The sequence below is a fragment of the Trichophyton rubrum genome (genome assembly GCF_000151425.1).
Source record: "Trichophyton rubrum CBS 118892 genomic scaffold supercont2.2, whole genome shotgun sequence".
NCBI classification, from domain to species: domain Eukaryota; kingdom Fungi; phylum Ascomycota; class Eurotiomycetes; order Onygenales; family Arthrodermataceae; genus Trichophyton; species Trichophyton rubrum.
The window spans coordinates 1804406-1819044 of NW_003456427.1; the positions used below are offsets into that span (position 1 = coordinate 1804406).

At 48.7% G+C, this 14639-nt stretch overlaps 7 protein-coding genes across 7 annotated transcripts; 5 read left to right on the forward strand and 2 right to left on the reverse strand.

The window, feature by feature from the left end:
• Positions 1-214: 214 nt before the first annotated feature.
• On the reverse strand, positions 215-1598 carry TERG_02251 (uncharacterized protein). Its single transcript, XM_047747885.1, has 2 exons — positions 1162-1598; positions 215-1109 (listed from the first exon to the last, which is right to left on the reverse strand). Exons 1-2 carry the CDS (start codon positions 1397-1399, stop codon positions 259-261), a joined length of 1089 nt encoding a protein of 362 aa, XP_047603854.1. The 5' UTR covers positions 1400-1598; the 3' UTR covers positions 215-258.
• Positions 1599-2195: 597 nt separating this feature from the next.
• Positions 2196-2890, forward strand: TERG_02252 (uncharacterized protein; the record flags this gene model as incomplete). The annotated part of the gene is made up of 3 exons (XM_003237487.1): positions 2196-2213; positions 2363-2667; positions 2728-2890. 3 exons carry the CDS (start codon positions 2196-2198, stop codon positions 2888-2890), a joined length of 486 nt encoding a protein of 161 aa, XP_003237535.1.
• Positions 2891-3182: 292 nt separating this feature from the next.
• Positions 3183-3967, reverse strand: TERG_02253 (uncharacterized protein; the record flags this gene model as incomplete). Its single annotated transcript, XM_003237488.1, has 2 exons — positions 3183-3725; positions 3857-3967. 2 exons carry the CDS (start codon positions 3965-3967, stop codon positions 3183-3185), a joined length of 654 nt encoding a protein of 217 aa, XP_003237536.1.
• An 821-nt stretch (positions 3968-4788) lies between these two features.
• On the forward strand, positions 4789-5929 carry TERG_02254 (uncharacterized protein; the record flags this gene model as incomplete). The annotated part of the gene is made up of 5 exons (XM_003237489.1): positions 4789-4889; positions 4950-5248; positions 5316-5414; positions 5484-5729; positions 5784-5929. 5 exons carry the CDS (start codon positions 4789-4791, stop codon positions 5927-5929), a joined length of 891 nt encoding a protein of 296 aa, XP_003237537.1.
• A 711-nt stretch (positions 5930-6640) lies between these two features.
• Positions 6641-8071, forward strand: TERG_02255 (uncharacterized protein; the record flags this gene model as incomplete). Its single annotated transcript, XM_003237490.2, has 1 exon — positions 6641-8071. One exon carries the CDS (start codon positions 6641-6643, stop codon positions 7736-7738), a length of 1098 nt encoding a protein of 365 aa, XP_003237538.2. The 3' UTR covers positions 7739-8071.
• Positions 8072-8386: 315 nt separating this feature from the next.
• Positions 8387-9620, forward strand: TERG_02256 (uncharacterized protein; the record flags this gene model as incomplete). The annotated part of the gene is made up of 4 exons (XM_047747886.1): positions 8387-8393; positions 8467-8958; positions 9012-9298; positions 9360-9620. The coding sequence occupies 4 exons, from the start codon at positions 8387-8389 to the stop codon at positions 9618-9620; spliced, it is 1047 nt and encodes a 348-aa protein (XP_047603855.1).
• Positions 9621-10080: 460 nt separating this feature from the next.
• TERG_02257 (DNA-directed RNA polymerase) lies at positions 10081-14272 on the forward strand (the record flags this gene model as incomplete). Its single annotated transcript, XM_003237492.1, has 2 exons — positions 10081-10920; positions 10985-14272. 2 exons carry the CDS (start codon positions 10081-10083, stop codon positions 14270-14272), a joined length of 4128 nt encoding a protein of 1375 aa, XP_003237540.1.
• Between the last annotated feature and the right edge of the window lie 367 nt (positions 14273-14639).

Below are 14639 nucleotides of genomic sequence, written 5' to 3' on the forward strand. Positions count from 1 at the left end.
CTTGATATTCTTCAGGCAGATGAAGCAGATGGAGCCTGGAGAGATTGGACGGTCAGGGTGGAGAGCTGGTTTGAGAACTCGCAGCAAGTAGGAGCTATTTATTCCGTGCAATATCAAGAACGAACACTCTAAAGATAATACACAGTGTCAGAAAGATACGATACGATGCCCTGGCGCCCTTCCCCCCTTCCCCCCCTGACCCCCCTCCAGAAGAGATAGAAAAATAAGATAGGTAAGAAAAAGATAAAAGGAGCTGGCTTAGATGAGAAGCTGGAAATTAGCACTCTCCTCGTCCTCCACAAAGGCATCGTCAATGTTGGTGCTGTCTATACCCAAAAGCTCTTCGGTCGTCTTGACCTCGTCGTCAAAGTAGCCGGCGATCTTACACCGAGACCACATATCAGTGCCAAACGCAGGCGGGCCATAGAGTTGCATGTACAGCTCTGGTGAGAGGTGGTCTGTTTCATTCTCCTGCTCGCCGGTCTTGTTTGTTGACTTGTTGGTCTTGGAGCTGCTCTTGGGCTGGTCAGTCCCTTCTCTCAGGGCAGCCAGTGCCTCACGCCCCTTGGAGTATCCCAGAGTGCTCCTTGAGCTGGCCACGGCGGCTGCATGACGCATGGAAGATGGGTTAGTTGGCTCTGTCGTCTTTTTCTGTTTTGTTGTTGTCGTTTTTGTTGTTGCAGTAGCAGCCTTTGCAGCGGCCTTTGCAGCCAGTCTGGCCGAACTCCTGGTCCGTACACTCTCCTTTGGGTCCATAGCTAGAGCCTGTGCAGCACTCTTTGATCGGAGAGTAGACACTGTTCTCTCTGACCGCTGCGACTTGGTGGTGGCTCGGCTAACAGGTCTACACTCCTCTGCTTCCGCTTTGGCATCCTCTTCTCCTTCTAGCTCAAGGGACCCAATGCTATCAATCTGTGCTTGAATCAATTCTTCAATGTGCTTGTTATATGCATCATCGAGCTCTTTCTCTTCTCGCTGCTTGGCTGTCAATCCATCCTCACCCACAGAGGTGTCTTCATAGAGCTTCTCCCATCCACGGGCGAAGTTGTTTCCTTTGAAGTGTGGGAAGGTAGTGTCGTATGTAATATATCCATCATCGTCAGGAAGGGCTATTTCACTCAATCAGCACACTGTGAATCGCACCAGACCAAATTGACTCACGCTTTGGCTTTGGAGGCATGTATTCAATCTCCCTCTCAGGCTCCTCCTCCTCCTCCACGGCAACGGTCCTCTCCTGCGTGGTCTGTTCAGGCAATGGTGCAGCCTTCTTGACCTTGCGGGTCGACCCCCGTTTGGCACTTCTCTGCTTAATCGTCCCTATCGGCATGGTAGGGGCCGGAGTCTGGAATGCCCGTGCCTTTGCATTAGTCGTTTTCATCCCGAGCGGCGCCCGCGTCATGCCTTAAGCCACATTAGCTATCCCATCCTAACACAGCACATATTCAGGCGCGGAAAATACCACTTTACTCACCAGCCGGAGTAGCCAAAGTATTCTTCTCCGCGCCTTTCTCCTTGCCCTGCAGAGCCGCATTCTCATCCTGTCCCTTGAGAACCACACTCTTCCCTATCCCAGGGCCCAACCCCTTCCCAAACGTAAGTGGCCTATTTTCATCTTGAAGAGGGAGTCTAAACGGCGTTTTCGGTGGCAGTTTGCCCGGCGTCTTTGGCAGGAGATGTCGCATTCCCTGGTTCAACGGCTTTGAGGCCGCAGCCGTCTGGTGCGCGTTCACCAGGTTCTCCTGGCCCTGTCCACGGATAGACAACATCTCTCCAGCTGTATCGTCTCTCTCTCTGTCTCTATATATCGCTTTTATCAGTATCTCAGCCAGTACTCGTCGTCGCGTAGTAGCCACTCGTCATCTTGATCCTGTCGTCTGCTTGTCGTCTCTCTACCAACTGGCTGTCTCCCCCTTGGGGTCTCGCCATCGCCTGCCTTGTTTTCCCTCCGCCCTGTCGCCCCGGCAACCGCGCCAGTCAGAAACAATTCTCACGTGACAAACCCACTTCAACTTACGTAAGCCTCCCCCAATGGAAGCTCCTTTACTCCTTTTTCCGAGTATCAAGCATCTACTTCCACAGCAGCAGACGCAGGCAGCCATATTCTTTGCCCAGATACTTAACATCCGCAGACAGACCTAGAAGGACGCCCATTCCAAGCCCGTACTACCAGTCAATATAGCCCACACCAGCCCACCATGGACGGCATCAAGCGGGTACGTTTACAGCCTGCCTCCCGCTGCCGCGGGGCACCAGTCTTGCCTGGGGAGAAAAAGAACACCCAGAAAGACCCCCGTCATCCACCAACTGTGTCCCTTTGTCCTTGCACCACGATACCCATGCTAACCATGACCTCCCATGGCAGAAAATCGATAACATGCGTCAGGAGATCGAGGATGGCCAGTCAAAGATCGAAGAACAAAAGGCCCGCATTAAAGATTTAGAGCAAGAAAACCTAGCCAAAGAACAAGAGGTAACCTCTCTCACCCACCGGAACCAGCTACTTGAGCAGCGGGTAGAGACTCTCGAAGTCACCCTCAAGGAGGCCAAGGCCAAAGCGAGCGAGGCGGCTCAAGACAGTTCACAGAATGAGGCCCTGCAGCGCCGTATACAACTCATGGAGGAAGAGGCCGAGCAGACCGACAAGACCCTCAGAGAAACCAACGAGAAGTGCGTTCACACCTCTCCACAGGTGCCTCTATATGAATATGTATGCTAATTCTGTTGCAGGCTACGCCAAACGGACGTCAAGGCCGGACACTTCGAACGCAAAGTCCAGGCTCTCGAGGCCACACGCGAGCAATGGGAGACCAAGTACGAGGAGATGTCGAAGCAGTACGCTGCTGTCAAGGAGGAGCTCAAGGAGCTGGAACGGTCTATCAGCGATGTCTAGAGCTTTAGAATGCACAAGATAAAAATTAAACCTCTGTCACGAGAGCCCCCTTTTGCCCTTTATACGCCTCTTATCACCATTCTACAACAACCATGGAAATACTTTTAATTCTGTCTTCCATCACTATGTCTTTTAGTCTTGCTTCGTTCCAGTACGTTTTTTTACCACCCTTTCTACTGGAGTGTGATCATACCCCTTTATCAAAGTACATAAATGTGCATCAACAATTCAAGTACATTCGCTTACACTCCATGCTCTATATTCTATAATGCCTATTCAAAGGTGGTATATATCACCGTTTCTTAGCCTTCCTTGCCTCAGCCTGCTTCTTCTTCCTCCCACGCTCCTTAGCTCTATTCAGCTTTCTTTCCAGCGGACTCTCATACTTGAAATCCCGCTTCCGCTTCCGTTTCTTCTTCACATCTTTATTCGGGTTATCCTTCATCCATATCTTCTTCTTTTTCGACATTCCGTCGTTCTTCTCTTTGTCTCCTTCTTCCTCTTCCTCTTCCTCCTCCTCTCCGTCTCCTGAATCTTCATATTCATCGTCCTTTTTGTCGTTCATTTCTCTCCTTGGCACCAGCCCCTCCCTGGTAGCTTCAATCTCCTCCACAGTGACGGTCGTATATTTATCCTCGTCAATATATTCAGCCTCGTAGTCCACAGGCGGTGGCTCGACAATTCCGCCCCATTCTTCTTCCTCGTCATCGTCTCTGTCTTGCTCCGAGCCAGACCCAGACTCTTCCTCCGTGGCAGGGAATCCATTCAGCGCCTCCATCTCAGCTCTATGTCGCTTCAACGCTTCTTCGAATTCTGCCTTTCGTTCTTGTCGGATCTATGCTCAGCCATTAGCTTTGGTCCACGGTCAATTGCAGATATACGCTATCCTGCCTTCTTCCGCGTCTCTCTCCGCTCCTCCTTTGCTCTTTTTTCCGCAGCCTCCTGGGCCCTTTTCGCGCGCTGTACTTTTCGCTTGTGGAATCCGGTCAGAAACTCTGCCCGGGAGTCTGGGTTGAATGATATTTCCTCCGGCTGTGCGGGGGCCGCAATTTTTCGTTTCTTGGTCGGCGGGCGCATTTTTGTGTATTCTGTGTAGATGTAGCTGTATCGTTTAGTTTGTCTGCGCAGTTAATCAAGCATGGAGTCGTCTCATACCAGAAATAATAGCTACTGTTGTCTATCGAGGTCTAGAGTTGAATTTATTTTATTTAAACTCGCATTTTTTATCTCGGCCTTGGCGCTTGACGTAAAGCTTGGCATCTTCTATCTGCTCCTCTCGCAACTATTATTATTCCTCTCATAGTTCTATTTATCTGGTGATGTATTATAGACGACATGAGAGAAGATACTGCAAAGTCATTTTCAACTAAAGCAGGAGAAGAGACTCAATCATATGTAGCTTCTGGCTCGCATCGCGGTTGACTGTTGGTAAATACGCTTTTCAAATATATTTATCTATTTGGCAGTTCTGAATATTGACTATATTAAATAACAGCACCAGCACCTACTACTGAAGTATCACTATGCATGTCATACTGCAGCTTGTCTAATGTTGCTATATTGATGTATGTCGATGCCGCTAATTATTGAACCACATTTTAAGAACTGTACCTACATATCCTAGCTTCGAAGGTATTATTGCTCTTTTTCTAATGCACATAATTGCTCAACCCCTTCAGCTACGACCTCAAGCCCTTTGCATGTATGATACCCATTGCATATGCCATTAGTTATATTCACTATCAAGCTATTTAGTTGTTGAATTCTTAAATGTAAGCCCTCCTCAGCTACCTCTCATCACGTGACCATTCCATAGCCCGAACTGCTCATTCAAAGGACGCAGTTAGGATCGTGAAACTGAATCGACCTGCACCAGATACGATAACCAACCCATCACGATGCAGCTAAAGACGTGCGGGCTCCTGGCCCTCGGCGCCATCGCCTCCTCTGCTGATGCATTCAGAGACACATCTCCGTTCTTCCTCTTCTCGACCAACAGGTAAGCACTCGAAACAGCAAGCCATCAAGTAGCTGAGGCTAACATATATACTTCTCCCAGCTTCAAAACACAGTCCTCCCAACTCCAATCCGCGAGCTCTCTACTTTCATCGGTCTCGACGGAACTCTCTTCATGTCCCTCAGACTTTTATATTCTAGTCTCCCAGCCCGGCGTGCATATTCTAGACTTCAGCAACCGGAGATCAGCTCCGCGACTACGAGAACGAGTATTGCAGAAGGATGATCTTATCAAGTCGAGCTTTTCCGTTAGTGAGGTGGTTGGCGAGTTCGATGCTGCATCACTACAAAAGCAGCTAGAGAAGGAGTGCAAGGCCGAGACGATTGTGGTTAACGGTGATGGTAGGTGGTGGCGCCTTGCTTTCTCCTGGACTACACTGTACATGGAATACCGACTGACTTTAATTAGTCCTTCCATCAGGATATAAGCACCGACCACAGGTTATAATGGTTGAATTTCCTGCTCTACCGACAGATATCAGCAGGTCGAGTCAGCTCGTTGAAAACGGTCTGTCCCAACAACACTGTACTGCGGTACTCCGTATTTTAACTGGTATATTCTAATCCTTGGATATAGATGGATTCCTTGCGACCTTAATCGACCTGCTTCCATCCTCCAACTATACCGTCCTATACACAACCAGTCCACGGGGAACTGAGCCAATCGCTGAAGCCGATATTGGCCACTTCGAGATGGGTGGTAACCCTCTCCAGAACCCCCTCACCTTCAAGCGTGAGTTCCAGGGTCGAGCTTCACACGACGATAAGCACAAGAACAAGAAGAAGGGCTCTTTGTTCACCGACTACCAGTTCCTAAGCCCAGGTAAGGACTCCGACCTCTCTATTAATAATTTTATTTATCCTCTAACGCGACTAGGTCTTTTCATGGGCTTGATCACCACTGTCATCCTAGGTACTATTCTCTATGTCGGTCTTTCTGCCTTGAACAGTCTGCAGGTCTCGTACGCGTCTTTTGATAAGGAGAATGGGCCTGCTGGCGCTGCTGGCAAGAAGCAGCAATAAGCAGTAGTCTCTCACGCTTAGAGCTCGGGGTTGGTTTCATTTTTCTTGGGTCATCTCGTTCGTACTCTGTCGTCTCTCTTGTCTCTGTATTTTCATCAGTATACTTGTTTACGCAGCACGTCTTGTCCCTCTATCCAGCTACTTAATATATCATCTTCACATGAATCTCCCGTTCTTTGTATATACACCAGTCTTGGCGCGCTTTTCCCCTTTGGGCTGTTGTCTCTGCGACTTCAAATCAAACTTGCAGCGGCAAACATCAAAGACAAGACAAGGAGCCGCAAAATAACCACTGTCGAAGAAGCACCACCTGTCGGCTATAGATACTCATATCCAGCGTCTGGTCGCTCGTTTCTGGCGCTCTGGTTTATCTTCGTCCGCTGCCTCCCGATTAAGCCGCGCCTTGACATGGCAGCTCAGCCGTTTCGTCGCCTCTAAATCACCCCCTTTAATAAGTGAGTAAATAAATCCGTCACTGGCCCAGCAACAGAAGACTAAACTGGATAATTCAGGCTTTTCTCTCTCGCTTCGCGTCCATTATATTTGAGACTCGCTATATAACTGGCATAGACGCTCCCTAACCCGGACTTTATCTTTGCTCAGCTCGTCCGAACAACCGCCAGCATGAGGCTCTCACGAGGCAAAGTCTCTCGCTCGTCACTCCTCCTCTGCTTGCTATTCATATGCCTCGCTCTTTTTGCAGGCCATACGATGGCTCAGGATAACAAGAATCCAGCGCCGGGCAACAATCCCGCACAACCCAATAACCCACCACCACCTGCAAAGACAGATAACCACCCGAATACACCTGCGTCGAACCCGGCCCCTGCGCCGACTGAAAATAAGCTAAAGGATGACAATAAACCAGACAACACTGATAATGCACCGAAACCTTCCCCTCCTTCCCCCGCGAGTACGAATGACAAGAAGCCCGGTGAGACGGTGAACCTACCGACACTTGGCGCTAGCACGGAAAGCGAGCCATCAACGACAAAGGAGTCGCAGTCAAGGACTTCCATTTCTCTTCCCAGCAATTCTGATTCAGACAGTGGGCCAGGTTTCTCTTTGCCCACACTTACGGGTATTCCTCAAATCCCTACGGCCACGATCCCGCCTAAAAAGAACGCTCCGTACCTGCAGCATTCCAACCTGCCGGAGGGAACTGTTTTCATTGGCGTGGGAGCGGGACTTGGACTTATTTTTGTCGCTGTGTTTGCTTGGCGTGCACTCGTTGCTTGGTCAATCAACCGCTCCGTTCGCCGTGCTGCAACCGCACACCAAACAGACGCCGCAGCTGCCCTTCTCAACCCGTCCAAGCGCAAGAGCAAGGCCTACCGCCAATCCAGAGGTGGATCCATGTCCCTTGAGAAACTCCACAGCGGAAACACGTCTAGCAACCGACACTCTGCTCTTCACCGCAAAAGCCAACCGCCAAATTCCAGTCTTTTCTTCTCCCCGACTGCCGGAGCGAGCAATTTGCACGCTTCCGGCAACAGAGCCTCAGGATATCTCCCGGCAGGCTATTATGCAGCTAGCGGGGCCACTCCTGGCTCGGGAGCAGGCCTTCAACACAGCACATCCTCAATTGGCCTTGCTCCTCTTGGTCCCCAATCACAAGGCTACTCACGAACAAGGTCTACAGGGCCAACGCCTCCCGACTCGCCTGCTCTATCACCTAACGCGCGGAGATATGAACAAACTCATCCATCTACAAGCAGTGTAAACCTCTCGTCACCTCCACAGGGCCGCGCACCCAGCGCATACCTCGAAGACCTCTTCGAAAACCACCCTACAGGCCCTCAGCGATAATCTCGCTCGTATATATATAACGCTATAATATCCCCTTTATGCCCCCTTAGATATCCTAATCCATTCTATTTGCTCTATCTAGACAGCTACATCTTGTCTGATTATTTTGGCAGTCATTTTCCCACCAGTTCCGTCTACTTATCTCACCTTGTGAGCATGCTTGAGTTGAGCTATTTGAGATTTAAGGTCTATCAGGAGTTACTGGTTTCTGTGTTCTATTGTTTTGTTTGCTTCATGGTTGATTGGTTTATGGTTTATTCTAGGTATTTTTACTTATACTATTGAAGTAAAAGAGAGATCGACTTTGATCTTTGGATTCGTATCACATCTTCCGTTTCCTCTTGGGGGTACGCCGGGCTTCGCTTCAGGACATTTGAGCACCTAGAAACCAAAGTTCCTACATGAAGACATTGTCAGACGTAGAAAAATGTCGAACCTTTGGAGTTGAAGCGCGCGCCTAACTGGAGTCTTGGCATGAAGTTATGCGTCCCTCTTGATAAGCTTCTTGCCGACACCGATAAAGAAAAAAAAAAAAGGTCGAAAATATGGCAAGCAGCCCAACACCAAGATCGCAGCTCATTTCCTTCCTGTAGCTGCTAGAACTTGGGACTGCATACCTAAGTAACTACTTGCACCTATTAATTCATAATGCCCCGTAAGTCATGGCGAACAATCAAGCGTCCCGCTCGAGTCAGACAACGTAGCTAACAACCATTTGACTGAAGCAGCGGATGCCCAGGAAGACGATGACCCTATAACTGCATCGTACGACATATTCATAACTGACTCTCAAATCCGCCGATTACTCCTTCAATACCCTGACCGCCCCGCCGACCAACCATACAACGACTCCATCGGCCAAAAGCCGCTAGAATTCAGACTGAAGCCCAAGACTGGCCTCGTGGAACTAGATATACCGATTGATACTCAGGTGAACTACGACGAGGTCAAGGGTCTACGGTACGGTAATGCGCTAGCCAAAAGTAGAATTACGCAAGAGAATGGCTCCCATGGTATGGCGGGTGGATTCAATGTGAACGGTGGTGGTATAGGGAAGTTCAAAACAGAAGGTACAGGGGCGGATGATGTGAATGTTTATATGGATATGGATGATGAAGATAGGAAGGCAGGTGTCAAGATGACTACACAGGTCTTGGGAGGAAGGATAAAGAAGCCAGTTGATGGAGACCCAGTTTACATGCTGGGGGCTTTTAGAGATAGTAAGTATACTCTTCCTGTCTATATGCGACAGTTTAACTAATTGATCCTCTAGACGAACTTCATCTTGCACCGCTGGAAGCAGTAGTGCAGCTTCGACCGCAGTTACATCATATTGATGCATATGATGAAGTATCTGTGAAAAGCAAGGCGATGGCCAAGGCTAAGAAAGATATGGATGAGGATTCAACTTCGCGAAACGCTGCCATGGAAGCTCGAGCAATCGACATGAAAGTCAAGTCTGCAGACACAGAAGGCGCCAGAGCAGTTGGAAACAATGAACTACTTCTCAAGCTCTTCCAAGATGAGAAGTGGGAGAAATACAGATGGATAGATGAAAATGTATGCATACTTCAAGATTCCGTCTGTCCGTTGACAACTGCTAATCTCTATTTAAATATAGGATCAAGAATCATGGGATAAATATGACCAGTATATGTTTAACGAAGGCCTTGAAGAGCCTGTTCAACTGCAGTCGGCTATCACAGCAGACGATTATCTGGATAGCATGAGTGCTCCCAGAGTCGACCCTACCAGGCCCGAGATGACTGGCTGGGCAATGAAGAGGAGACAGCAAATACGGAGAGCAAGTAGTAGCCATAAAAAGGGAAAGCCTCAGGCCGAAAATGATGGTGACGATGACGGTGATATAACCATGGCCTAGCTATCTTATATAGTAAATTCCAACACCTATCACCTCGTCGTCCGTCTACGTTCTTACTCTTTCATAGCCCGGTATCCTTCACCTCATGGATCGCACTTGCGGTGGCCTCATCATGAAATTTATACACGGACTTTAGTTTCTCCGCTCCGAAGTCACTTGGTGATATTCCGTATCGGGACTAGCGCAACTGCCCGGCTGTGACCTGCATGTCACGTGAATCAGGAACGAAATTTTTCCACGTCAAAAAGTTTTTTGGATCTTATCGAGTTTTCGACTCGACTTCTTCAAGTTCTTCGAGCGAGCTTCAAGGGGTTGAATGCGGCCAAAAACTCCTTTCGTTTCTTTCCATTCTATTGTTGTTTTATTAATTGATAAACCTGATGTTATTCATTTACTTGTTTGATTATTATTACAATTAATTGTGCCCTTTCTAATTCATTCCTCCGCCCTCACCACAGCCATGCTCTCCCGCGTAGCCCACAGAAAACATGCCCTCTACAGGCTACGACAAGCTCATGAGCCTCTTGTGCTACCTTGGCTATGCCCGGCACTTTTACGATCCCAGTTGACGACAAAATGCGGCCCAATTCGCCCGACTGCGAAGCAAAATGCCGCCTCAATTGTCGTTCAGCCGACCTCTCGTTCTCTGGCAACGGTACGATGGGGAGCCATGGATGACCATCATTCTACCTACATCCCGTTTGAAGGCTTGGATACGTACAAACCAGTGAAAGAGCCGGATACGCTTCCCCCTCAGTTCACTTCTCGACCTCCTCTATCGGACCCGTCAGATCCGGTCGATCGAGACGCTTCATCTGTGATCATCCTCAACCCCCTTCTATCCTCAAAACCCACATCTCTAAGAAAGATAAAAAGCATTGGTGGTGACCTCGATGAAATGCTTATCAATCTGGATGTCAGCTTATCGGCTGGCATGTTTAAGCGTGCCAGCCTCCTGCTTCGTCGTCTTGCTGCCGCATACCCCCAGGGATCCCCAGAGTTGCTCGACCTACACAACAAGTATCTACGGTCCATGATAACTTATATGATTGTTAATCGACAGCCAGATCTTGTATGGTATGCCCAAAGGTGGTATGAGGTTGATATGGGCTTGCTATCGGTTAAGCCTGATGCCATCACCCTTGCGTGGATGCTGCGTATGAGTTTAAGAATGCTAGCTGGCCCAAAACGCGAAAGAACGGTCCGGAGATACTGGCAGTCTGCGGTATCAAGAGGCATCCACGAGGACATTCTTCAATCATCAATCTTACCTGAATCAGAACTTGGTTTGCTTTCCGAGGTAGGTGATAAGTCAGATAACTTTTGGCCAAAATCTTGTGGCGAACGCTGAATTAATTTGATAGATCTGCTTCCATGTATCGGAATCTTCTGCAGGCAATGTTGAGCCCGATTTGGCTGGCCCAGATATGGAACTAGATTTGAAACCTAAAGTTACCGACGAATCCGTTCTGCCACCGAATGAAATCCTCAACACCGATCAAAAGGGATTGGGCCTCGAGTCCCTGAAGGAATCTCTCTCCCTGTTTAACCCCTCAACCGAATTCACCCCAAAGAAGCTCTGGGGCCGAACACCGGAAGAAAGGGAGCGGAATAGGAAGCGTCTGAGGCAAGAGCAGCTCGAGAGAGACTCTCTAACATCAGCCATTGAGCGTTGGAGAAAAGAGAGCGAGGGAGCCATTGGACAAAGGCGTCAAGTGGAAGCGAAACTGAATGCATTTATGTATGAATGGTATCAGGGTGTCCTCGGTAAAATCAAGGAAGAATTGGAACTGGCCAAACGATCGGAGTCGAAAAAGAAACTGACCCCAGAGGAAAGCGAACGATGCGAATACATCCCATTTCTACTGGCCATCGGTCCAAGCAAGCTTGCCGCAGTCACTATCCTGTCCGTTCTAGGATCCATTGGAAGCTCCGGAATGGACAAAGGCATTAAACTGAGCTCTCTGTTTACCAACATTGGCCGCGCTGTAAAGGACGAATACATCATCGAAACCACCCGTCGGTCAGCTATCGAGGAGGCTCAAAGCGAAAATGAGGTTTACTATCTCAACAAGACATTCCGACAAATGAAAGTATACAATTCGACGGGAAAGTTCAGATCTTACATGCAGAAGCACACTAAGGACCAACCCCCTGTGCATTGGCCTGCTTCTACTGAAATAAAAATCGGGGCTCTTTTATCTTCAATGCTATTTTCTACCGCCGAGATACCTACCTCTCACAAAGATCCTGTAACTGAAAAGGTTACGTATGCAAAGGAGCCTGCATTTCAACACGTTTACCAATTGCAAAAAGGGCATAATGTCGGGTATGTTCAGCTTCACGAAAAGGTGGTCGAAAGGCTACGAAAGGAGCCGTCTGGGAATCTACTCGCGAAACATCTTCCGATGGTTTCAACTCCACGGCCATGGGTATCAAACAATCAAGGTGGATTTTTGACCCAGCCAACACAAGTTGTTCGTACTCGACATGATGATGCTCAAAGCCAATATCTACAAGCCGCTTCGGATCGAGGGGACCTGGATGAGCTTTATAAGGGTCTAACTATCCTTGGAAAGACAGGCTGGAAAATCAACCGTCCGGTCTTCGATGTGATGCTCGAGGCTTGGAACTCTGGAGAAGAGGTCGCCAACATTGTTGCTGCCAATCTCAACCTTGCGGAGCTGGAAAAGCCGGATGCGGAAGATCACGAAGCTGTGAAGGCTTACTACCGTGCAAAGACTCGTGCTGACAACAAAAAGATGGGTAACCATTCTCAGCGTTGTTACTTGAATTTCCAAATGGAGATTGCGCGAGCATACCTCAACGAATCGTTCTATCTCCCTCACAACATGGATTTCCGTGGACGGGCCTACCCTCTTCCTCCATACTTCAACCAAATGGGAGCAGACAATTGCCGTGGCTTGCTTCTTTTTAGTGAGGGACGAGTTCTCGGCGAAAGCGGTCTAAGATGGCTAAGAATCCATCTTTCGAACGTCTTTGGATTCGACAAGGCAAGCTTTCAAGAAAGAGAACAATTCGCCATTGACCACGTCGAGGATATTCTGGATTCTGCCAACAACGGATTGAAGGGGAAACGGTGGTGGCTACAGGCTGCTGATCCATTCCAGTGCTTGGCCGCTTGTGTAGAACTGAAGAACGCTCTTAGTCTACCTGATCCAACACAATACGTTTCTCACCTTCCAGTACACCAGGATGGTTCTTGCAACGGTCTGCAACACTATGCGGCACTTGGTGGTGATGCAATCGGTGCTCGTCAAGTCAACCTCGAACCTGGTGACCGCCCTTCAGATATCTACACTGCAGTTGCTGAGCATGTCAAAGCTTCAATTGCTAGTGACGCCAAAGCCGGGGATCCTATTGCAAAGCTGATGGATGGCAAGATTACTCGAAAGGTTGTGAAACAAACCGTCATGACAAACGTTTACGGCGTCACCTTTATTGGCGCCACCAGGCAAGTTCGACGACAAATCGAAGATCACTACCCGGAGCTTGCGGAATCCGACGAAATTTCCAAATGTGCAGTTCACGTTTCCCGAGCAATCTTCTCCGCTTTGAATTCCATGTTTAGCGGTGCACACGATATCCAGTTCTGGCTAGGAGACTGCGCCAACCGAGTTACCCGCTCTCTCAATCCCAGTCAAATCGACGAGATCCGTAAAGAGCTTGACTCGCCATCAAAAACCGATTTGTCGAAGAATTTGAAGTTCAATAACTCTGTTATCTGGACCACACCCCTGAGACTCCCGGTTGTTCAGCCATACAGGGAGGCAAAAGCGCGTCAGATTCCAACTAGCTTGCAGCTTTGCACGATTAAAGACATCCGTGGAGCAAATGAAGTTAATCGTCGAAAGCAACTGCAGGCATTCCCGCCAAACTTCATCCACTCTCTCGATGCCACACACATGATGCTGTCTGCTATCAAATGTGACGAGCTCGGCCTTACCTTTTCCGCTGTTCACGATTCCTTCTGGACTCATGCGGGTGACATTGATAAGATGAACCGTGTTCTGCGTGATGCATTCGTTCGCATGCATTCAGATGATATCGTCGGTAGATTGGCTGCGGAATTTAATGCAAGATACTCGAACAACCTCTACCTTGCTCAAGTCCGGCCCAACACCCCCCTGGCCAAGAAAATTAAAGCTCTCCGTAAGGCCAAGGGGCGGTCAGGAAAGCAGGACAAAGTTTACGAACTTTTAGAAGAGTACAAGCGTATTGAACTTCTCAAGTCAGAAGATCCTGCTGAGCAAGAGCAGGGTCGAAATATGATCACTCCTGGAAGCCTCTTTGCAGCAACCGAGGGGGCGGATGATACTCTGATGTCTGTTCAGTCTCTTGGTGTTGCTGGTATGGGCCACGTTCCTCCTCCAGAAGAGCAGAAGGCACTCGAGGACGCAATGACAGCAGAGAGCAGCTCATCTCCAGTTGACGCAGTACCAGAAATTCTTGAAGCCAAAGAGCCCCAGGAATGCGAGGCGGATGCAGAACTATCCGTGAAGCCGAAGAAGAAATCAAAAGCCCAAGCTACTTCTGTTTGGGTCTGGCTGCCCTTGACCTTCCGTGAAGTCCCCAAGAAGGGTGAATTCGACGTCCGTCGCCTCAAAGAGAGCCAATACTTCTTCTCCTAAATGATACCCAACCCCTCGATTTCCCGCCGCATTTTCTCCTTTATACCGCTTACCTCGACCCCCTGTATATAAATTTCTTCCATTCCACATTGTGCATTTAGCGGATGATCTTCTGTATTTTTTTTGGAACTCTCCAGACGGGCTGCATATCCTGACATCTTCTCCTGCACTTACTTTCTCCCTTGTACTTTTACCTTTGTTTCTTCACCTTTTCGGATTGTTCGGTGTTGATTGGTGTTTGGTGTTGAAAAGAGAGATGAAGATGGGATGTATACATATGCCTTTTATTTACCACGGTTTTCTACCACTTTTTATACGCTTACGCGCGAGACCAAGACCGGCATGTCGATAGCCGAAATACGACAGC